The following is a 23,643-nucleotide window of genomic DNA, read 5'->3' as shown; positions in this document are numbered from 1 at the left end:
GGGGGAAAAATTCCCTTTTAAGCCTATGAATACTCTCACTGAAGTCGCTTCTTAGATACAAATGACTGGCTTGCGAACTCTGGGCTTTGGACCTGAATGTGCTTTTTTTGTTGTTGTAATTATTACCATATCCATTAATAAGGACTTGCAGTATACATCTAGATAAAAGTGTTGTGTTATCTACTTAGACATGAAATAAACTTAATCGTGTTCTTTAATATAAGGAGTATTTTGATGACGTTGCTGTCTTTCTCGTAGTGAGAGCAGGCATCCTTGTACCGTATGTTCCTTCTCATCACTTGCAGTGACTTAACAAGACAGGAGGTGTTGCTCAGTGGTTTCTGCCTCGGTGGGAATCCAGAGGGCTCTTGCTGTTCAGCATAGAGTTACGCTCATGAAAGGGTAGGGAGGATTAGGTGACAGGGGACCCAGCTGTCGTACTGCGCAGGAATGTGGTGGCACTTCTCAGTAAGTGGGGCTTGACTTTTTCCTGAGAACTGTGAAGAACTACTAGGAAGGCTGAGAGATGTTGTAAACACGTAATAGTAGGAAGCCAAGAAAATCTTGCTCTTTGCAGTTCTTTCCTTTCAGGATCAAGTGTCCTCTGTTTGGTGCATACACAAACAACATAGGCCATCCTGATCTTTTGTAGATTTCCTTTGTCACTTCTACTAAGAGACTGCTTTTATGAGAACATGAAATAATGCTCTAGAAATCTGAAGAGCTGCTGAAGTGAGTGACTCTTTGCAATTGTTTTTTAGACACACAGAGGCAGCTTTCTTGTGAGCAGAGGGATACTTTTGATGGCATCATCCTGCTTTTGCAGAGGAAAGTACAGCCGTGCCAGGCATTTTAAGTCAAGCAGGGAGTCTGGCAAGATTTCTCTCTGCGTGGCTGGGAGTTTTAATTCTTGTCACTTCGGTGAGCTCTGGGATAACAGTAGAGAGGTGCTGTTGTGCAGGTTTTTTGGTAGCTCCCGAATGAAATGTCCTTGCCTTTACAAGATCCACCAATATCGAGCAGATGAGTATAATGCAAAATCATGATCCATTTACTTACTGTGTGTTTTGCACAAGTGTCAGCAATCTCCCTGTAGCATCGTGAGAAGCGGCCAGGTATCGCTCTGTTTCCTTGCAGTGATTACAGGACAGCAGCGCGGCTCTGTCATCTCGGCCCGGACGCGCATCGATGTTCTTCTCGACAGCTTCCGTAAGAAGCAGCCCTTCACACACTTCCTGTCCTTCGCTCTCAACCAGCCCGTCATCCAGGAGAAGTTCCTGCAGTTCAAGGAGGAGGTGCTGGAGAAATGCTCCCAGGTAAGAATCCATGCGAGAGCTCCAACTGGAGGAAACCCCTTCAGCAGTGTCTCATTATTCACTGAGAGAAGCTTTTGCCCTTTACTTCAGAGGCCTTATTCTTTGCTTCCTTTCCTAGCAATGTATTTCTAACAGGCCTTTTGTTTAAGTTGGTGGCTCTGCTATGAGTTTATCGGGAAACCTTTTGGAATGCAGAATGGCTTAGTTAATTTGCAGTAAAATATGTTGTTCTCCTTTGAGATTTTCTTAGGTATTTTTAAGATTCAAACAAGGGTTGTTTCTTCTGGGTTTTTGATTATCAGTAGGAAAGCTTCTAAGTAACATGAGAGACCTTTCTATATTTGATGTGATTCCACGTAACTGTGAAACTAGGGAGCGATTCACAAGTTTGCTGCTGCTTCTATTTCACTTTTCTTTTGGTTACTGACAGTGAATGAGGATGGGTGTCAGGAAATGACTCGGTAGCACACGCCATCCTGCTAATGTAATCACTTCCCTTCTTCCCCATGAGAGCCAGTGCTGACAGTCCCTCCTACTTGCCTTCAGATCTGAGAGCACCGAGAGCAGCAGGAAATAGCTAGGCGTAGTGAAACGGGATGAAGTGAAAGTAGAGCATTCCCTGTTGTATTTTAGTGTGCTTCTGCTTTGACAGAAATGGTACCTCAGTGCATAGGGCCAGCCTGGGAAGAGGGAATGGTGTTATTAAATTGCTGCGTCCTCCTGAGTCTGCTCGGAGGACACCTCTAGGCAAGAGGAGTGAGTTACCCTTTGCAGCAGCTGAAGGTTAGATTGCATGCGTGCAGCAGGGTTTGTGGGCTAGTATTTTTACCGTCATATCTGTTGCTCCTGCTTATGTCTTTCAAAGGGAAAAGCATAACCTTCTTAATTGCACAGCTCAAGAAGTATGGTTTCCTGTGTGTTTATGCCTTGTGTGTGAATTACCTGATGTCTGGGGAAGATTTTTCATGGTTGCTTGTACACCAATTGTCTCATCTCTAACAGCAGAAATGGGCTGGCTTTGCAGTCTTGTTTCTACAGGCAATTCTGATTTAAGTCCCTCTTCTCCACCCAGCTTCTTATTTCTCTTGACATTTTTAAGAGGTTTCTATCACTCAGATTTTCACCTAATGTCAAGTACAACTGGTATTGGCCAATAGATACAGGAGCTGGCAATGAGTGCAATGCCATGAGCACCCATTCCTCAAACTAGGAGACTATCACTGTCTCGATCTTCAGTCCCACAATCTAGCACTAACTATTCCTATATTAAAGCTTCCCTTTATTAAATAAAAGCCCTAAAGTCAGGGGAATGGAAACATCAGACTGAGGACAGCAAGCCAGCCCTGGAGCCGGTGTCAGCGGTCGCCTGGCTCCCCCTGTTGGTTGTTCCAATGCTTGTGGGGGTCACTGAATTATGGGGAGAGAGGCACCTTTTGGGGGAACTATTAACTTCAGCATGGGCTCTGGCAGTGTCTGCTCATGCCTTTGGCCCTGGACTAAGACCACTGCATTCATCCTGGTGTTTCTCTCGCCCTTTATCTCCTTCCAGAGGGGCATATGGCTGCTACAGTCCTTTGCTTGAATCTCCTTTTACCCATCAGTCCTTTCAGATATAGCTGGCCCTGCTCTGCTTGCAGCCTTGGACCCTCCCGCTTATCTGATTTTCCACCTCTGGTTGTCTGCCAGCAGGCTTTGTATCTTCCTGCGTAGGGCAAAACCTTGCTCAGTTCTGGCTTCCTGGCTGCTCAGGATAGTGCAAATCTTTTCAGTGCAACATCTCTATGATGCAGCTTCTTCTATTCATCTGCAACTAATGCCATCATCCACACCGTCATCCTGTGTCTTTATTCTGCCTTATGTGGGCCTCTCCTGAGCTCGCTCATCTCCTTGCTGAACATGCATTTTTCTTGCCTGCTGCCTTGGTTGCATCTCTGCAGCCCTCCATCAGCCCAGCCTCTGCTGGTGGTCTGCCTTGTTCTCCACGTCCCTCCTAATCTGCCCCTGTTGTATGATTTGTCTCCTGCTTGCTCTTAACTATCAGTTTGCATCATATCACTGCCTGCCATCCACTCGGAAACGTTTTCAAAAATTTATCCTGGTGCTTTCCCCAGCATTGTCAGTCACATTCCGAAGGAGCTGTCTGGGAACATCTGCAAACCTTCCTGTGCCTGCTTGTCCTCCATGGCTGCAGAGGCTCTGGTTTGGTCAGAGAAGTGCTGAGATCATTGCTTGAGACCAAGCTAACCTTGTCTTCTCTAACCTTCTGTTTCTTCTGCAGCCTCATCATGCTGTATCTGGACAGCACGGCATCAGCAAAGCCCTGCTCAGTGGTTAGGGAACCTGCAGGCTTGAGCCACTGGCTGGAACTGTGCTCAGAACCAGCACCTAGACGAGACTCCTCATTCCAGCAGCAGCACTCAAGACATCCTCTCTGCATTTTGCTGCTGCTGAGTCATCTGGGCGCTTTTGGGAATGTCCCCAGGCAGTGGCAGCTGGGGCTGCCCTGCAGCAGGGCTCTCCACGCAGTGTGGGTGCAGGGCTGGGTTGGCTCTGTTCAGTGCCCCATGTCTCTCAGGAGGCTTGAGAACTTTCATCTTTAGCTTGAAATATACAAGTCAGTCAGAAGTAGGTATTTGGAGGGTTGCATATGGATAACCAAGGAATACGCAGTGCTTTATTTTTCTACTCTTCCTTCTCCTGATATTAGCAAAAAGGCTTCTAGATGTATTGCTGCCTGTTAGTTCAGGAGTGTATTGCAGCCCTGTATGTCTCTCAATCACTCTGCACCCGGTAATGCCACTCTAATACCACTTTATCTCACAGCGGGGTCTGCTGGAAAGCACATCAGTAATGAAAAACAGTAATTCAAAACTGTGCCTCACAGAGCAATAAGAGAGCTTATAGATTTGTCCAAAGCAACGGGATTTCTCAGGATACTTAGAGACATCTGAATAGATTTCAGGGACACGAGTGTTTAGCTTCTCTTCCTGTTGCAATTTGCTGGTGCAAAGCATTGCAGCATTTGGAAGACTCTAGTCTTTGGATGAACCTCACTAATAGTGACAAGGAAGGGGGAGACTTGGGGGGTGTGCATATGAGGGTTTCTTCTGGCCATTGAGCATTTATGAGGGACTTTTCTCTCTGAAGCAGTTGCCATGACAACCATTCATTTATATTTTACAGCATAGGGTTATGTTGGTGGGTGGGTATATGCTTTCTAACTCTATATTTTGTCCTCAAGGCTTTCTGTTAGACAAACCTTGTGTCGAGATACAGAGCACTTCGGGTGTCGTTCATACTATGGAATTGTCAGGGCAGCCAGCCAGCGAAGCAGAGCTGTTTTGAGGCTGATTTAGTACAGAGATGAGGAGGTGGCTCACCTGGCTTGGGTCCTTAGTGGTGTGGTGCAGTGGAATCTCAGGCTGTCTGGGTGACCTTGGGAGTCTCCTAGCACAGCTGTGCTGGTGTTGAGTGAGGAGGACTGAAGCATTTGTTGCAGGTGGGTAAGGGAAGAGGTTTAGGTTCAGCAGTGAAATTGCCATGAAAAATCACGGTTGGGCTTTTGGAGCTGTGCAAACGCAGCATTTGCAGTCTTAACAGGCTGCAGATGTAGCGTGGAAGAGAAATATGATTGCTGTAATAAATGCCAACCTGTAAATATCAAACGTTGTTAATGAGGTATTACATCTCACAGTGGAAGGGACAGAAAATGGGAGGGGTTTTTCAGCCTGCAGTTCTTCAGTCAGTTCAGGAAATGCTGTTTTTCTGGCTCGCTCCTTTGTTTGTGGGCTGGGGTGGGAGAGGGCATGTAGCTGGCATGCAGTATCTTGCTATTAGGGAAAAAACAGAAAGCTGTCTGCAAATATTGGAAGCTCTTAAGACAGCAGAAAGGATGCAGCCAGGGAGGAAGAGCTAAGCAGCGTGATCCTTTGCCTTGTCACGCAGAAGGCTCTGCTTTGGTCTTTGGTTTCCCTGCTGAAGTGTCTTAGATTTATAGGAACAGTGTGCTCAGACTTTGCAAAGAGGTGAAGGCTCCTAATAAAACTCTTTCCTTGTTCCATCTAGAGGAGGAAAGCAAAGGTAGAGGTCTAAGCAGTGAGAGGCAGATCTAATTTAAAAAAAAAAAAAAAAAAGAGGAATTTTTAAAGGTACGAGCATGGAAATGTGTTGTTTTTTGTGATCACGACAAGTCAGTGGGACAGCAGCACAAGCTGAAATGGGCAGTCACACACAGATGATCCGTACAGGGAACGTTCTTCCTGCCTCTCAGTGCATCCTTAGGTGGCTTGAGTGGTGAAATTTTGAGAGAAGCAGTAGTTTTATGTGTTTGTATCTGCTAGCAAATCCCTACAAACACGTGGCTTTCACATTCCCCTGTCGAATACAGGCGATTCCATGCTTGTCCTCACCACTCTGGTGCCGTGCTTTCCATTCTGCTCCTTGCTGTGCATGTGATGCAAGGAAAGCTCACCTGTCACGACCCAGGGGAGGAAACTGGTGCTGGAGGAGTTTGTCACCACAAGCACTCAGGAGTGTCTTGGAATCACAGAATCGCCAGGATTGGAAGAGACCCCTAAGATCATCCTGTCCCACTGGACATAGCAGTTAAGCATAGCATAAGCGGGACTGGAATAAGTGGGTTCAAGCACTTTTGCATTTCACTGAGCTGCACCCAACCCAGAAGGGCTGCTAAGACACCTGCAGAAATGTTGCTTGCTCCAGAGAGAGCTACTTCAGACACAGCATCCCGCTCACACGTAGGGGAGGTGGGATCTTCCTGCCTGTGAAAGAGCTGTAAGTGCTGTATGTGGGAATTTGAGGAGCTGTCTGAAACACCAGGGGTAAACCAGGAGGCTTGTCTGGGTCTTGACCTGTTCGCTCTGCCCTGCTCTTCCCTGCTGGCTGTCCTGGCAGCGCAGTGTGCAGAGGTGCCATGCCAGCACTTTGTCAGCTGTCAGCCCCCACTCAGGTGCTGGGAAAGGGCTGCTTTTGGGGCAGGTTGATGTTTACATCACAGGCTGTGCTGGGGCAGGTCAGTCCCTGTCCCAGAAAACAAGGGTTGGGGTTTTGCTTTCTAACCTGTGAACTGCTTTACTGTGCAGTCTTCGTCACTTGCGCGCGCTGTGTGAGTGATGTCAGCTGCTTGTCTCTGGCAAGATCAACTCAGACTTTCTCCTGGTTGCTATTACCAAGCTGTTGTTTTGTGTTGGGCCAAATATCCCCTGGCTATGGGTACCATTAAAAGAGAAAGACCAATGGAGAGAAATTGTGTCTGGTCCTGCACATTAACAGCAGTGTGAGTGAAAGGGAGCAAAAAGGCTTTAGCTGCCTAGCGAGATGGAGGCACCCACCTTTCCTGTCCTATGCTCAGGGCATGCCTTATGTAATTCATCTGTGCTCGTTGCAGGTTGCTGCATGGTGCTGAGGCTTGCAGCATCCTTTGCCACTAGCAGGATTTGGGGTCTCAGCCAGCAATAAAGCAGTTAGCAAGGCGAAGGCAGGTACGTGCTCTGTCAGCTGGGGACGCTGAGTTTTGCTCATCTAGCCCAGCCTGTAAGTGCTGCTGTCAGCAAGGATATGGGTGCTGCCACAGCGTGAACAATGCCTGATGAGATGTGAGGCATTACACCAGCTGAGGGATGCAGTGTTTAAATGTCGGAGAGGTTTTATTTCAAACTCTGAAGCTCGGTTAGAAACTTCAAAGTTGTCATTCGCAGTCAGTGGGCTTTTATTTTCGGACATATAAATGCTTTTCAGCATTTGGATTCTTCTGGAGCTTAAAGCAGAGGTTTGTCAGTGTGCTGATGGGAAGTGGCCACTAAGTGGAAATAATTGTTTTAATATGGGTGTGTTAACCATCCTCAAGGTATTTTTATGAATATTCAAGAGCAGAAAAGCATGTTCCTTAAAGCTGAGCATAACCACTGCTCCACCTGGGAACAGTTCTTCCTCGGCAACAACACGTAGCTTTTCTTTTAAAGGGAATTTAAACTTAATTCATCTCAGTAAACTATAGGGCACCTGGGAACGAGAAAAATGTAATTACCAGAGCTGGTATGGGCTGTGCTTGTGTTGTGAGGTGCAGCCTGTGTTTAGACAGGATTTAGAGGCTATTTAGAGCTTGCCACTGCAGCTGGCTCCAGCTTTATGGCACAGAGAACACGCTTCACTCAAGTTCTAATTTTGCACTGACTTGGGCTGAGTCTATGGCTGGTAGCAGTCACTGCTCTGATGGCCGTGGAGGTCTTTCTGAGCTGCAGCCTGCCCTAAAGAGCCTTGATCTGCCTTTGGACCTCACTGCAAAGGCAGGTGGTGTGCTGGCGTGTGGTGCTGGGCTCTGCCTCATTCCCAAAGTCTGTGCAATTCCCTCTTGTTTCAACTTTGAGACTCTAGCAACTTGCCTAGTGATGCAGAGATGAGAGGTTTGATGCTGGTGGCTTGCTGCTTGTTCCCTGCTATGTGGACCCTCTGACAGAGGTGTTGTGTGTACGTGCTTGAGATGAGATGCTGTGTTTGATTGATTTGTAGGATCACGGGGTCAGCAGCAGCCTGTTCCAGAACCCTGCGAAGCTCCACCTGACGCTGGGGACGCTGGTGCTGCTGAATGAACAGGAGATCCAGAGAGCGTGTGACCTCCTGCAGCAGTGCAAAGAGGACTTTGTGGAGTAAGTGTTGCAAAGGGATGTCAGCACCGAGGGCACGTGTGGGGGAAAAGAAGCAAGCTGTTCTTTGATGAGGAACGATGAGAAGAGCAGCTTGACAGAAATTTAGGAGGCTGAATGTTTTGAGTCGGAGCAGCGGAAATCACCAAGAAATCACAACCAGAGAGCACAACAGGACTCTCAGCTCAGCTCAGTTCCTCAGTGTTCCCTGCAGATCTGCTCCACACGTTTCTCACATCAGTCCCATTGTTTTTGTGTGAGCAGTTTCTTGCTGCTGGCAAGCTCCAGCACCTTCCCATGTTGCCTACAGTGGGCTCCAGAGCACTGCTCCTTCCTTCCTGCCTCACAGCAGATGCTGAGGTATCCTTGACATGCATTTCTGGGTGCAGGGAGTGTGTACGGAAGGCAGCATGAGCCATGAACCATTCAGCACTGCTTCAGGAACTGGGCTTTCTCAAAGAAACTGCAGATATTATGGCTCGAACTGTAAATGTGGTTGAATGACACTGTAATTAGCTTATCTCTGTACAGCTTAGAAATTAGAGATGGCCTGAGGGGCTGTTGTATGTATGTATTTATTTATTTATTTTTGCAATGCCTTTGCACAGAGGGCATGGATTCCTTATTTGTATTTCTTTATTTTCTACCTCGGTGCGTGAAGAATTAGCCACGCTGTGCTAGCTGACGCCTGTGGGAATCAGTGCATGGCCAAAATTCTTAAATCCTCTAAAAGGAAGGCTACCTTTTTTCAGCTGCTGACCAGAAATGCAGGAATATTTTCAAGGGAAGAGGCTGTCCACAGTAACTGAAGAGTGCCACCCTCCTCAGGAGTGGGTTGAACTGAGACAGAGAAAATCTTGACTTTCCACTGCCTTTGGAGGAGGAGTCAACACTTGACTGTGTTGACAGTTTATTTCCCCTGCCATAGCCAAATAAATAGGCATTTAAAATCAATTCAGGCTCCCTTCCACCCATATGAACCTTCATTAGCATTTATTTTCTCTTACTCAATGCAGCCAATACTGTCTGAAAGTCAGCGTGCCCTCTTTTTACAGTTTTTGGGTACATGGCCTCAAGTGTTTGTAATCTTACTTGTGCTGTTTTCCTCCCAGTAATCATACCAGGAGAGGTAATCGCACTCCCCTGTTCCACCTGGGAATTCTTACTGGGAACCTCTTTGGCAGGCTGCACAAAAGCAAGCAAGGTTAGAGCAAAGTCACACTCCCACTTAACTTGTGGTCATTACTTCTGCCTGCCCTGCACTGCCCACAAGACCTCGGCACTGACTGAGGCGGAGGCACTTGCTCTTGGGAGCTCTTGCTGCAGCGCATGCCTCCTGTGATGTGCTCCTAGAGAGCAAGGAGGTGGTGTGTTTGAGAGCAGGTAGGCTTCACGGTGTGCTTCTAGGTGTGGGAGTGCATATTACAACCTGCACGCATTTTAGGTTTCACGTTCCTGCCAGAGTAGCTGGTGACGGTTTTTAAAGCAGTTCTATTTACTTCCAGCATTTGTAAGTGGATGTTGAAATGTACTTAAAACTGCATTCTGCATCAAGTGCTTTTGCCAGTGAAAATCAATGAACTAGAGGCTTTGTGTCACAGTCGCTCTCTTCGTGGGGAAGGCAGCAGCTTCTCTGGAATGAGGAGTTACACCATTTGACTGCTAATAGCTTTTGCAAAAAGTAAATAGAGATTTCTGCTTTGAGATGGCCTGCGAGTACTGACAAGTTGACTTACCGTATGTCTGAAACAGTGAATGTATGAATTTAGATTTAAATGTTTTTATGGTATTTTTTGAGATGATGAGACAATAGCAGCTGTAGCTTTTCGAGCTTTAGAAATTAGGCAGGAGGAATGCTACGTGCTGCGTTTCTAAAGCAAGTGTGACGTTTTGCTTTTTCTTCCATTTTAGCCAAATTACAGGAGGCAAGCCCCTGAGTGTGGAGGTGATTGGGGTGGAGTACATGAACGACGACCCTGCCATGATGGATGTCCTTTACGCCAAAGTCCACATGAAGGATGGCTCAGACAAGTGAGTTCCTCACACCTTTTTCTTTCAGCCCCCAGCATGCGGGCAGCACTGAGCAGCAGCAGGAGAAACCTCGGCTGTCCAAAGTCTGCGGGTGCTGCTCGCGGTCCTTGGGCTAGCAGTCAGGAAGATTAAGTCATTCTTGCTTCCTAAACCAGTTAAGGCAGTGATGTGTTTGGTCTTTGAATCAGTCCGTGGTGTTGGTGTTGCGATGAAGGATGTCGTTTGTTTCTCTAATAGTCTGTTGGAGTGAGTAATGGTGTTGTGGCTCAGGCGGTGATGAGAGGCAAGGAGGTGCTCCCCAGGTGACTTAAAACACAGGACAACTTGGCCTCTGTTGCCTGGTTTCCAATGAATGGACCAGGTGAATCTAGACAGCCTGATTTATTCTGCAGCATTTCATTGTTCTTAAAAGCCAGTTACACAAAAAAAGTCCTTACAAAAATGCAGCTTGGTCACAGTTGTTTTTTGCTTCTCTGAGTAGCCTGAAACACATGGTGGGTGTGTAACATCTGTCTTCTGACCTCTGGTGTGAAGTGTCAAAGCTGGGTTGGTGTGTTTGTGCTGTTCAGTGCTCTGATGTGACTTCAGCTGAAAGGATGCAGTGGTGGCTGGACAGCTTTTCTCCATGTCATCGTTGACAAGTGCATCACCAACAGCAGCATAATCTCTAAGTGCTTTCTCAAAGACTGGGGAAATGCAAGAGCCACCATTTTTCCTGAACTGCTCATGTGAAGTAGTTGGGAAGAAGACAGGGGAGCTGCCAAGAGAACTTTATTCTTCTCTTCTTGAGTGTTGGCTGTCTCTTCTTTAGCTTGATCTTCTTCCAGCGGTGCTGCCCTTGCTGTCTGATCCCCTTGCTGGAGGACAATAGGAGCTTGCAGGGGGTGAACAGCACAGTGGGAGAAGGAAGGTGCCAGCAGGAACCCGTTCAAGGAGGGAGGGATATGTTCTAGCATCTCCTTTCCCCAAGAGCCCCGTGCTTAATGCCCTGGAGAAAAACACGCTTTGTTTGCTCTGTTGAAGTAAGAGATCGGATGTGAGATAAGAAAATGGTTGGGGGAAATGGAAGTGTAACAATTGCTGAGAGGTGGTAAGAACCCAAATCTTCTTTTCCCATTCTCTACTCTTCCACTTTGAAGTCTGTTTTACCCTGACAGAGGTGAGATAAAGCAGAGGGGGAGGGTGGAGAACCGGGGCAATCTATATCAGCCAGGGGGAGGAAATGAGGGAGCACTCAGAAATACGAGGTAGATGCTGGATGACCGAAGTGCCCTTCAGTCAGTGCTGTAGAAATCACTATGTATCAGCTCACTGAGCTGTAGACCCCTTTTCTGAGTCTCCGGATCACCCCTTACATGTGGTGCTTGCAAGTCTGCTTGCGCTTCTGTGCGTGTGTGTGACCAGCCAGGTGGAACCTAAGTGGAGTGTAATATGGGGCAGGAGTGTCTGCCCGTGGCTGGGGACTACTTGGGTGGCTGGGGACTGATCCTGCAGCTTGCTTTGGGTGCCAGTGCTGCCTGTTCTGCCGAGGAGCCTCTTAGCCATTCTGCTGGAACAAAATGTGGATGGGCTGGCAGAGCTGCCTGTGGCTGGGGAGAGAAATGAGACCTTCCAATCTTCCTGCCATTGCAACCAGAGACATGTTTCCTGAGAAAGGGGCTTGCTGCTGAGGTAGTGCCTCCTCTATCCTTCATGGAGGTCCCTAGCTGAAGTTTTGGCCTAACCCAAACCTTGTGCTTTACATGGCAACTGGAAGCTGCCAAGCTTCTGTTTTGCAATGCTGTTTGTTGCTTTTGCTTGGAGATAGGCTCAGAGAGGGCCATGTGATTGTAATGTTTTCTCCTCAGCCAGGCAGGTCCTGCCCTCACCTGTGAATTGATGCATCTCTCCCAGCAGAATGAATTGGCACTTGTTTCTCTTGCCTGCTAAAACCTGCCGCTTTTTGCTCAGAGACATGAGCAAAGCAGGCTGGGAATGGTTTTTCAGCTGCAAGGCCAATGCTGGAGGATCACAGCAGCCGTGTGCTGTGCCATGCTGCGCCACGCTGTGCTGTGCTGGCTCGGACTGCTGCAGCCCATGTAAGAAGTGTGTGCCGTCCTGCCTCCTGTGAGACCTCCTGCTGGCTCTGTGTGGCTCCTGGAGTGGCTGGAGGTGGAGTTCCTTCCTGATCTTTGGATGATCTTGATCAGCTTAAGCCATAAAGCAGGAGATTTGATTTACCCGACTTAGCTTGCATAACTGCAGACAGCATTAGGGGATGGCAAGCCCTTCTGCACATAGAATGGCTCAGACTGAGAGAGAGATCATGCTCTGATGCCTCCCGCACGGCAAATAATTTCCATTATAATTCATTCAAATTTGTTTTATTTCCTTGATTAACTTTATAATGCAATAAAGCCCCATTTTCACTTGAGCTATTCTCTGTTAATTTGTTTTAGTATTGTCCGTAATGATATTCATTTAATCTTTGTCATTGCTAATTTTAAAAATCACTGATGTAAAGCCAGAAAATAGCAGAAAACCATAACAGTCGGAAGTTGGAGAGTCTAGAAATTGCCGCGTGGCTGCCGGCAGCCCACCGGGGGCGAGGCGCAAGCAGGCGGTGTAGGAGCTGGCAGCCAGAGCGTGGCCACCCCAAGGCCTGGGGCCAGCCAGCCTTTCTCAGCTCCAGCCTGCTGCTCTGGGCCCCGCGACTGCTGTGGGCCCTGCTCTGAGTGGGTCCCATGGGGGCCGAAGTGCCTGAACTCCCCGGGGAACATAGGTTTGGGCATTGGCAGCAAACTCTTTGCTGTGCTAAATCCGCTCTGCTTTGTGGATTGTGTGCAGCAGAAGCCGTGTGAATGGAGGAAGGACAGAGGAAGCCTTGTGAAACAGCCAGAACTTTTTGCAGGATAACTGAATTCCGATGGCTCTGTTTGCTTCCCCTGCTCTCTTTTCCCGAGTGAATGCTGAGACCTCATTTCACAAATGCTGTCCTTCCTGGCAGAAAAGCGAAACACTGACAGTGCAGGAATTTCTTGTTGGCTTACTTTGCCCCGTTCTTTCTCCTTTTGCCTTCGCAGACTGCAGATGATAGCTGATCAGCTGGTGGAGAGGTTCGTGGCCTCTGGTCTGATGCTTAGGGAATGGGATAGGGTGAAACTGCACGCTACTGTCATGAACACACTATTCAGGAAAGACCCAAGCGGTGGTGAGTATTCTTGTTATTTACTGGTAAATGCATCGAATCATTAGAGTTGGAAGGGACCCTGAAAGACCATCTGGCCCAACTGCTCTGCAGTGAACAGGACCACCCACAGCTCCATCAGGAGCTCCGAGCCCTGTCCAGCCTGACCTTGGGTGTCTGTAGGGACACCACCTCTCTGGGCAGCCTGTGCTGTTGCCTCACCACCCTTATTGTAAAACACTTTTTCTTTAGATCCAATCTAAATCTTCCCTCTTTCAGTTAGAAACCATTTCCTCATGTCCATTTAACACAATACCACTGAACAGGAAGTATTTTGGTCAGTAACTGTTGACTTTTACGCTTTTTGTGTTGGGTTGCTTTTTTTTTTTTAAATTATTTTTGTGCTTATTTTAATTTTAAAAGTGCCTTGAAGATTGTATGGGGGATGTTACTAAATAAAACCCAAGAAAAACTGAAAAAGCTGCCAGCAGAGCTGGAGGAGGCAGACGTGCTTTGAGTACTTTCTGGGTCCTTTCTAAGGTTCTTCCTCACAATTTCAGACCCACTCTTGGCCAGCAGCACTCATAGGAATCTTGCCCTTTGGAGGGGGGGGCACGCTGGCAGTAGCATCCAGTCCGTGTGCTGAACTGCTCTATCAGGCATGTGAGGCATTTGGAGACAATGAGGAGAGCTTTACCCAGGCAGCCATAGAAATCACTTTATATTCGATACGGGATCTGATTAGCATTGTTGGTTGTGAGTGGGAACTCATAGTTTATGCTGGAGATGTAGAAGAAATATTGAATGTATTCAGTGAGTGTGGCAAAGGTCTCTTAGAAAGAACAGATGATGTACTTAGGGATTATATAAAACTTCAGACATCCTCGGGAGATAGATCTGAGATGGAGACATTTGGCACTCACTGTAGGCCTGGATCGCTCTTCTCCATGTCTCAGTGGGTGGCTGCTTCCTTGCCTCACATACACACACGTAGATGGTATGCAGGATGCTCCCCACAGCAGGTGCCCTTCAGAATCACCCCAGCACCAGCTGTGTGCAGGGTCTTTCCTCCAGGTGTTGCAGGTGATCCTGGTGGAAGCACTGATCTGATCCCTGCATAGTCAGCAGGGATATCTTTAAGATCAAAATGGCAGTGTTTTTGCATGAGGAGCTGTGCAAGAATGGTTTATCAACTGGCCGCTGACTTTGGGGAGGGGAGGATTTGGGGGTGAAGTAGAGCACACGCAGTTCTCCTATCTGAAGCCGTTCTGGTGGTGGCTTTTCTCTTTCCAGCTGAAGAGCGAAGCAGCGCAGTGACTGGTAAATCATCCTTCAAGGAGAGGGAGTCGTTTAATGGGCGAAACATCCTCAAGGTCAGTATGAAACAATTAGAGAAATGGAGCCAGGTGCTGATATTACATATCCAGAAGAGGTTGAAGCACCTCTTTAAAACTGCTTTTGTCTTTGGCTTATGGGATCTCCCAGAGCGGGGGGGCATCTGTTTAGGAAATAAACAATCTAGATTACTTCTAGTTGGGAGCAGAACAGTATTTAACAGAAGCGTTCTCAAAGCTGGTGAGCTCAGATCAGGAATACGTCACACGAATGCTAAGTGGGTGTTGGTGTTGTCGTTCACTTTGCTCATGTTTTACCCTAGAGACTTAGGCTCCTGTTGGTTTGCAGCCCACCAGAAAGGCAGACTTTGTTGCTCTTGTTTCACTCACTCATGCTTGTTTTTCTGCCGCTAAAACTGCCATTTCACATGCTCTTTTTGCTTGCTAAATCTCTGCTATTAGTTTGCATGGTTCTGCTCCAGAAAACCAGTGGATAGTGGGGGTCGGAGTCAGCTTTAGTATTGATGGGAGGGCAGGAAGCGAAATTCCCCAGGCTGCAGAGGTGGCAACGCTGGGCTGATGTGCGGTGCTTACACCCCATGAGTGTCCAGGGAGAAAAGACAAGCCTGGAGAAGGAAATGAGCACTGGGTTGTAAGCCAATTTAAATCCTCATTGTGTGAGCTGATTTGTTATGATAAGAGGGAGGCAGGAGAACGCATGAATACGTGCATTCACATCATGAAATGATAGATGTTCCGGCCACAAATTGGCAGCGGAGAGACATGAGCAAGGATGCAGATTGGATGCGAAATGGACAGCTCAAAAGGACTGTGGGGCATCAGGGGACAGAAGAGGTCTGTTTTGTGTTTGCAGTTCTGCTGTGCAATGCATTAGGTGCTGGCTGCATGGGATGTGAAGACAGAGAGCAGAGCTGATTGATCTCTGCACAGAGGACAAAGGGACAAAATTAAGTTAAGCTCTCGCCGGCAGTGCGAGCACGGTGTCATGACTCAGCACTGCCACGTGTGGAGAGCTTGCTGTGAGACCTCAGGGCTGCGTGGCGGAACAGGCCAGTGATGGATGTGTCCCCTTTTTCAGCTCCCCAGCACCTGAGCTGGCCCTGGAGAAGGCAGGTAGCAGCCCCAAGTGCCTGGAGGGACTCAGTTTCCAGGGAGCACCTCCTTTTCACTTTGCCCGTCAGTCCCTTTTGCGTTTGCTGATCTTGTCCTTGGACTTCAGAGAGACGTAAAATTCAGCTGCCCTTCTTCTTTAACGTTCCTCATCCAAAAATGTGCACAATTTGAAAGGCATTACGCTGCTCACTCAACTGTTTGCAACACTTGTGGGTTGCACTGTGGGGCCGTGGGTCTCATGGTGTGCAACTTAGAAATGCCTCGGCCCTACCTCAAATGCCATTTTTTATTTGGCTGCTCTCTGAAATCAGAGCTGAGGGACTTTTAAAACCCCTAATTGGTTCTGTACTGATGTAGCCCAAAGAGCTGCTGGCTGTTTGGACTGTTGATGATTACTTCAAAGCGTGCCTTCCTGCAAGAAATGTCATCCTTCTCCCCCACCTCCACTACATTTCCTAACCTACTCGCTTCGTATTTCCCTTTGGTCTCCCATGTGCCTGCAGCAGAGCGCCCGTTGGCATTAATTAATTACATGAGTCATAAATAGCTGCAGGCTTCTTACCCGAGGAGCCCGGCCCCAGCCAGTGTGCTCCAGCATGACCTTGCAGAACTGCACCACGTCCTCTTTTATATACATTATTTATCTGTTGCTCAGTGAGGTTGCCCTCTCGCGAAGCGGCTGTGTTAGCTCCTGCAGCAGGATCTAAACGAAGGGCATTGGTGAGCGTGGTGTCAGGTCATCATGCTGGGCCTCCTCCTTGCCCAGCTGTGGCTGTGGCACTGCCAGGCACGGGCTTGGCTTAGCAGAAGGCAGGACCTGCAGGTAACGGTGCACAGCAAGGTGAGGATGGCCCAGTTCCGCCGCTCCCCGGGGCCGCAGCTGGTGCCTGTGTGTAGATGCACTGGCAGCAGTGTTTGCCGATAGCCTGCCTGCGCTACCCCGGGCTCCAGCTGGTATTTTGCTTTTGGCAGGACTCATCAGAATTTTATTGAATAATCCTTTGTTCTCCCCATTCCACAGAGTTAAACACACACTCTTGTTTGTGCTAATAAATTGTTGTGCAGGCCGGTGCCTTCCCACACTGCTCAGAAAATAGATCCTGTAGGATGAATTACATTGAGGAGTTTAAATTCCCTCTGTCTTGAAGAATATTTGTGCAAAATGTTCCTTGGTTTGCTTGGTGCAGAAAGCCCAGGGGAAGCGTGTGAGTGATTTGTGCCTCCCATGAAGGTGCGAGACGCTTTGGCTTTGTTCTTGCCTAGCTGAGTCCCAAGGAACAGGGCTGCTTTATGAAGCCCTTCATACAGAGCAGTACGTATTGCTTCCAGGGAGGTGGTGTGCCAGCTCCTCGCACGTCCAAGTCACGGACCGCAATCCTGCTCCAGCATCTCCCATGTGAGTAAGGTCAGGCTGGGCACAGCGGGGAGATGCCAGCTTGGCAGCCCCTTTGTGCTGCCTCCTTCTCCTCCTCCCCTGCTCTGCAGGGTGGCTGTGTGCCCGGTGTCGCAGCTGGCACAGTGCTGGCACTGAGGCAGCCGGGGCAGCTGCGTGCATCTCCGGAGCCAGGGCTTGGCTGCCTTCAGGCTTTTATTTATTATTTACTTGGTCATTTATTTATTTTCCCCTGTGAAAATGCTAAGGCTGTGGTGAATAAATAGAAATGCAAAGGAACGTGAAGATACAGCCAAAATGTTCCAGGATCCTTCAAAAAGGCTTGCAGTAGGAAGAGAGCCATCTCGCCAATGTGCCAGCTCGGACATTGTTAGAACTGAAGGATTGTATCTTGAGGTTTGGGATGTAACAGGGTGGCCTGTACTGTGTGTGGACAAGAGGTAAGCACATTTTGAGCAAGGAAAGGGGTGAACCCTGCCTTAACAGATTACAAGATTATGGACTGAGAGAGCAGCTCTGTGGGTGCTGTGGAGCAAAGCTTTGGCAGGCACTGAGCTGAGGTGCCAGGCCTGGAGCTGGGTCCATCAGGACAGAGGCACGTGCTGCTGGGACAGACAAGGCAGGACCCAATGGGGCTCCAGAATTTAAGGGCATTAAGTTATGGGGCCGTGTCCTCTGTCACTTGGTGATTTTATTCAGTGACAGACCAGTGCTGGTGGGTTGCATGCAGACCTGGTGGTGGTCGCTGTTGCTACTTCTGTCTTGCTGGGCAGGAGTAGTGCAGCAGCTGTGGTATTGCAGCAGTTCAGTTTAAGGCATTTGATGCAGCATCACGTAAAAGCAAAATCTTGGCCTTGAAGCCCTCCCTGTACCCTGAAAATACCCCAAGCCCAGCAAGCTGTTAAGCAGAGCAACATCTGCCTCTGCACAGTCACTGCTGCCAGTTCTCCTGTGGACTGAGGAATGCTGCATATGTTCTGCAGCCTCTGGCACCTAGACTGCATCTCTGCAGCTTTCCTTTGGGAGTTAGAGGAGATGGACTCTTTTCCAATCGTAGTTTTTAAATTAGAAGACCCACGTTAGGCGAGATCAAGGCTTCCTAGTGTGCAGAAAAAATGATTTGGTGGTCCTCTGTGATGAGATGAGAGTATGTACCCAGCACAGCTCTGAGAACTGGAGCAAGTGTGTGCTTGTGCTCCGCAAAGGGGAAATCTCTGCCTTCAGTTCTGATGGTGCTGCTATCGAGGGAGAGACGGGCATGCATAATTCTGGGAGGAAAGGGAGATGTAGTTGGGTCACCGTGAAAACGTCTACCTACATGCGGGCTGTGTTTAGTGCAGGAAAAGAAAAAAGAGCACACTGATGAGTGAAAGTGGGGAGCTCATCGCAGAGGCACCCTGGCCCTTCTGCTGGCTAATGCTCCCGATCTGCCTGACTTAATGGGCTTGCTCTGTGTCCAGGCTCCTCCTCTCAGTGGCTGTGAACGGACCTGGGAGGTCACATTGACAGGTCCTTGTCCCGGTGTTCCCAGGTGTTTTGCAAGCCTCTTGGCATCACTGCAGCAAAGCCAAAGCCCAGGTCCTACAGCACCTGCAGCTGCTGTTTTTAATGGGGAGTGCTGGGTGCCACAGGGGTGAGGCTGCTTTGGAGAGATGCAGGGGTTAATCATTAATTCCTTAAACCAGTTGTACTGTGAATCCCTCACATTGGAAGTTAGCAGAGCCTTTAATTTGCTGGGGTGTTTTATTCTTGTCAGAAAGATGTGCGAGGATGCAGTAACCTCCAAATGTCCCACTTGTGTTTGTTTCTTAGTTTGCAGAATGCCTTTCACCATAGCAACTAGGGCTTGCTTTCCTCAAATGCATGAATTTTCATGGATTTGCAGCAAGGAGGGGAAACGACCCAAAACCCTGTGCTAAAGCAAAAGCTTTGCAGTGTGGCAGAAGCGTTGCTGGGTTCCGCTCATGCAGGACGAACCAGACAGTCTCTGCTGAACAAAGCCTGGATCTGGCCCCAGATAGCTCTACTGGGAAGAAGGCAAACCTGCATGTAGCCTCCCGTCCTGTTTCCCATGCAGACGGAACCCAGCAATGAGCTCCTCCTGCCTCAGGGATGTAGAGGACAGTGAGCATGACCTCCCTTGGCCCTTTCTGAGCTTGTTGCTTTCGATCACCATGTAAGATAGATGCAAAACACCCATAGAATGGCATTTGCCAAAAGCTCCGTGGCATTTAGGTGGCATTTACTCTGGCTCAGCAAAATAAAAATGTAAGTAAGAAATCGCCTGTCATGCATGCCAAGAATGCCCTGAATCCTGCGCATCGCTCACTCTGACATGAGTGGTACTTTTCCAGGTAGAATTGGCTTACGTGTGACTGCTGTCCAAGGGGCAGAATGGGTGATTTAAGCAGGAGGGCTTCTCCTTTGTCACCGCGGACTCGTGTCTTGCACTGGTCTCGTGCTAACCCTGGGTGCCGATCACTTGTCTGTAATTTCAGGTCTTGTGTTGCTTTGCTGCAGAGCAAGAGAATATAAATGACTGGACGAGACAGGCTGAATGCTAATGGTAAGGGAGTTAGTGCTCTGCTTCTAGCACAGACCCGCTGCGCTCCCCCAAGACAGGCTGCCAGGTCTTTTGTGAGCGGCTTGCCTCCCTCCTGAAGTCTGGATGCTTTCTTTTTTGTAAGGGAAAAGAGGCTTTGGATGCCCGAGCAGTGTAAAGAGCCACAGGAAGGGAGCCCTGACCAATGTCAGCAGGAGGTGGGAGCTCTGTGGTGAGACACTGCTGTGGATGGGTGCTGCCTACCTGCTTCTGGTGCTTGTCTTGTGTTGCTGCTGGTGAGCCTCCAAGCGCAATTAAACCCCTGGCAGATAGCCTTTGGCATACTGGTGTCTGCAGTGAATAACACAGGAATCAGATGTTTCTTTCTTGGCACCAAACTGTCTCAGAAAACATATTTTGAAAGTGAAAATAGAAGAGGAAAAAATCCATTAATTGAACAAGCTTCCCAGATCTTGACAAGTAGCCCGGTTAGGTTTCATCCTCTGTGAGCCCGCAGATGATTTGGCTCGGGTTTGTCTGGGGGACTCAGGGAGCTGTGGTTCAGGCCTCAGCTGGAAAGGTTTGCTGCATTTCTTGGGGTGAAGAGGGAGGAGCTCCGGGGCAGCTTCTGGAGGTGGAGGCTGTTAAGTTGGCCAGCAGAGCTTTTAGCAGAAGTGCACGAAACCAGACATGCTGACCCCGCAGGTCCCTGTTCTACCAGCAGTTTCCCAGCACTGGGTTGTGTCTGTGAGCGGGAAGCAGCTGTGACAGAGGAGGAGCTCCGGCAGACAGAGGGTTTGCTGGAGTTGGATGACTTCACCTGGTCTTTCACATTTCTAACCCAGCCAAGGAGAGCGGGGCACCTGGCTTTTCCTGCCAGCGGGCCCCAGGCAAACAACAGTACACACATTGCTCGCCTGCAGGGCTGATTCACTGCGGGCAGTGTTGTACTGCTGAGCCATTGTGCCCCTGCCTTGGGGCACTGCTTCCCGGCCTGGAGCTCCAGCAAAGCCAGCTTCTCCCCACAGAGCAGGTGTGTGTGTGTGCACCTCTGCATCTTTTTCTGTGGTAATGCTGCTCTTTGCTGGGAGTTTTTAATTGTAAGGCATTGTGGTGAATTTTCACTCCCTGGGCGTTTCTGAGCTCTCAGCAGGGCAGCATGGGCTTGTTATCAATTCCGGACGGGTCATTTTTGGCTGGCTGCTGGAGACAACGTAAAGCCTTACAGCGATCAATAACCGTGACGGCAGTGCAGAACCCAGGCCAGGCAGCGTGAGCACAAGCCAGAGATTACGTGGAGGAAGTTTTAAGTACCTTGGCCTTCCTCCCATCACCTGGGTTCCTTCTGTCCTCCCACTGCTGTTAATACTTCTCACTCTTGTTGAGCCCGCGACGGGTGACGTGAAGGCACGAGCTTGCATTGGCAGCTCCGCTCTCTGGCAGCAGAGCCGAAGCGTGCTGCAGCTGTCCCAGTGCGGGGCAGTGCCATGATTTATTGCTGCTGTTTCTAGGTTTGCACACAAAGGTGCCGCTGCGCTCCAGGAGAGCTGCTTGATAAATGCCCAAATGCATGCTTCAGCCAGGAGTCCTCTTTTGCACTTATTTCCCCAGTGCTTTGGTCATATCTGCTTCATAAGCTGAGGCAAAGGGGGAAAACATGCAGAAATAGCCCTCCTGTTAATGTGCCACTCTGACTTTGCTGAATTGCCGTGGTTGGGGGCTGATGTTTGGAGGAGTGTGTTTGGCTGATGACTGAATTGCTGTTTGATACGCAAGTATTTTCCTGCTGTGCAGGCTCTGCACATCTCCAGTGCCTTCACGCTGAGGTGCAGGGCTCGAGGTTAAATGTTAGCAGTGTGCTCTCCTTGTTGAGGTCTAATTCGATTTGGGAAGGCAGAGGGTACTTAGTTGAATGATGCTATTCCCTCAAGGGGCATTAGGAGATGGCACGGCGTGTGCGGGGTCAGCTCTGCAAATTGAGCTTTTTCCTCCATCGGGCTTGTTTTCATTTATAGTATTAAGAAATCCCCCATCCCACCCCCTTATTTATTCCTCAGGCAGTGAGGATGTAAATCCGTTGGCGTGTTTGGATTTAGGGCATTGCCTTGTTGCTGCTGAGCCTGGCGTCCTGCTGCAGCCAGATGCCACGGCTTGTGGCAGCCCTGCGAGTGACCGACATCTGCTCCCTGCAGATCCACACCTCTTCCCCTCTGCGGCTCTCTGGGAGGGGGAACTGCACCAACCTCCAGGGCTGTCCTTTTCCAGAAGAAAAGGAAAAACACAGAGTGCTCTTCCATTTCGTTGGCCTCCCCACAAGCAGAGCGTTTCTGTGGTGGGAGATATAAATATCTTTCTCAGCTCTTGCTTGGCTTCTCCCCAAGATAAATAGATGTGGAAGAAGAAAGTGGAGGCTGAGCCCTCTGAAGCCTCTCCCAAGCCCCCAGGATGACTGTGGGATGTCTGCTTGTCGCGGAGGCACAGAGCCCTTGGAGGAGGTGCTCCAGGGCCTCTTTCTCAATTGCCTGCGGTGGATCTGGGCTGTGTGGTGCCATGACTCTGATACTTGTGCATGGTATCCAGTTGCCTACGAGCGCTGAGGAGCATCGGTGAGGAGCTGGCTTGAAAGGAGAGCAGGAAAAAAATAAGGCTGTGGCTGTCCTTTAAATCTTGTAGTGCATTTGCTCTCAGAAAGTACAGCTGCATTACCAAAAATCAATAGTCCTAGCAGTGTTCTCCCTGGGAAACACACGCACTCAGACTCGCAGGAGGTAGTAGTGCTTAAAAAAGGCCATGGGAATACCAAGTGCTTCGGTACAAAGCCTTTGCTTCACTTTTAGCAGCGTGCAGATAGAGGAGCCTTGCCCTAGCTGCTGCCTTCTGGGGCTCTCCTATGGCCTCCCTCATCCAGTGGGAGCTGCCTTGCTGGCTGCTCGGGGGGCACCTTCTCACTCTGCTCTGCCCAAGCGAGAAGAAAAGGAGACCATCCTCTTCCCCAGCATCTCTTATTCATGAGGCATTTAAGTCCTACCCAGGCTTTTGGGAACATAATTAATCTTTAATTGTATTCATCTTTAATTGCATCAAATGGAGTTTGTGTGGTGACAGACATTCCTCTTCCCATCCTCCTCGCCCCTTGGAGAAACCCCCCTGGGACAACAACCTTGTTCCAGTGGGACTCTGGGGAAGTGATGGGCAATGGAGAGCTGTTGGGGTTTTGACCATGAGGTGCAGGAAGGCATGATGGAGGAATCAGCTCCGCGGAGCAGTGCTTTTAATTCACGGGTGCGTTTTCTGCATCCTCCTGGAATGGAGCAGGAGCAGCACGTTGCTCTCAAAGTCACTGTGTTCCCAGCAGTGTCACCGAGCTTCCCTGTGAGAACCTGATGTCATCTTTTGGCTGGCTTCGTGGATGGGATGAATGGGCTGAGGCACGCCTCTGGCCCCGGCACGACTCACATGCATGAGCCCGCTGCCAGTCCCTTGCCAAACAAAGGAAGGATTGTTGAGCAGAATGGGGTCAGTGCTGGGATGGTGCCTGCTGACCCTGGTTAGGACCGAGCTGCGACCACAAGCCCTGTGGCCTGGGCCAGGAGCAAACACCCTCTCCTCAGCCTGCGTGCCGTAGCTGTGCTGGGATGGGGGGAGCAGGCTTGGCAAGCGGCACGCGGCCCTGCAACAGGAGCACCTGCAGGCTGAGCTGCTGTTGTCGTTCCTCAATGGCTTTTTCTCCTCTCATGCAGCTCTTTGAGAACTTCTCCTTCGGCGAGGCACAGCTGGACGCGGTGCTGCTCTCCCAGCGCTACTCCTCGGATGCCTCTGGGTACTATGGCACAGCAGGGCGGCTGCTACTGCACTGACCTAGGGGACGGTTGCTGCACAAGTGATGGAGAATAGCAGCTGCACGGGGCTCGGGGGCACCTTCTGCCATGTAGCGTGGCCGTTACTGCAGGAGGGAGTCTGGGGCTTGGAGGGGGTGTGGGATCCTCCTGCACTATTGTGCCACAGCTCCAGCAGCGAGCCTGCCTGGTGTCGGTCTACAAATAAAGGAGTTCTGTTCACGGGCAA

The 23,643-nt window shown here is 49.4% G+C and overlaps 1 protein-coding gene across 10 annotated transcripts in view; it reads left to right on the top strand.

Annotated features, from left to right (window-relative positions):
• Positions 1-23,643, top strand: part of ASCC1 (activating signal cointegrator 1 complex subunit 1) — a 27,455-nt gene extending 3,812 nt beyond the window's left edge. For 8 of the 10 annotated variants that reach the window (XM_085229657.1, XM_085229660.1, XM_085229665.1 and 5 more), the window contains exons 5-10: positions 1,138-1,316; positions 7,845-7,981; positions 9,890-10,009; positions 13,072-13,199; positions 14,454-14,548; positions 23,319-23,643. In XM_085229657.1, coding sequence (XP_085085783.1) covers positions 1,138-1,316; positions 7,845-7,981; positions 9,890-10,009; positions 13,072-13,199; positions 14,454-14,548; positions 23,319-23,435 — 776 coding nt within the window. In that variant the 3' untranslated portion in view covers positions 23,436-23,643. The remainder of the gene's footprint in view (positions 1-1,137; positions 1,317-7,844; positions 7,982-9,889; positions 10,010-13,071; positions 13,200-14,453; positions 14,549-23,318) is intronic. The other 2 variants (XM_085229664.1, XM_085229659.1) reach the window with 1 other exon arrangement.

Source organism: Meleagris gallopavo, chromosome 8 (genome assembly GCF_905368555.1).
Source record: "Meleagris gallopavo chromosome 8, MGAL_WU_HG_1.1, whole genome shotgun sequence".
Taxonomy (NCBI): Eukaryota; Metazoa; Chordata; class Aves; order Galliformes; family Phasianidae; genus Meleagris; species Meleagris gallopavo.
The sequence above is the reverse complement of the archived record's forward strand: the minus strand, read 5'-3'. Positions and strand labels throughout refer to the sequence as shown.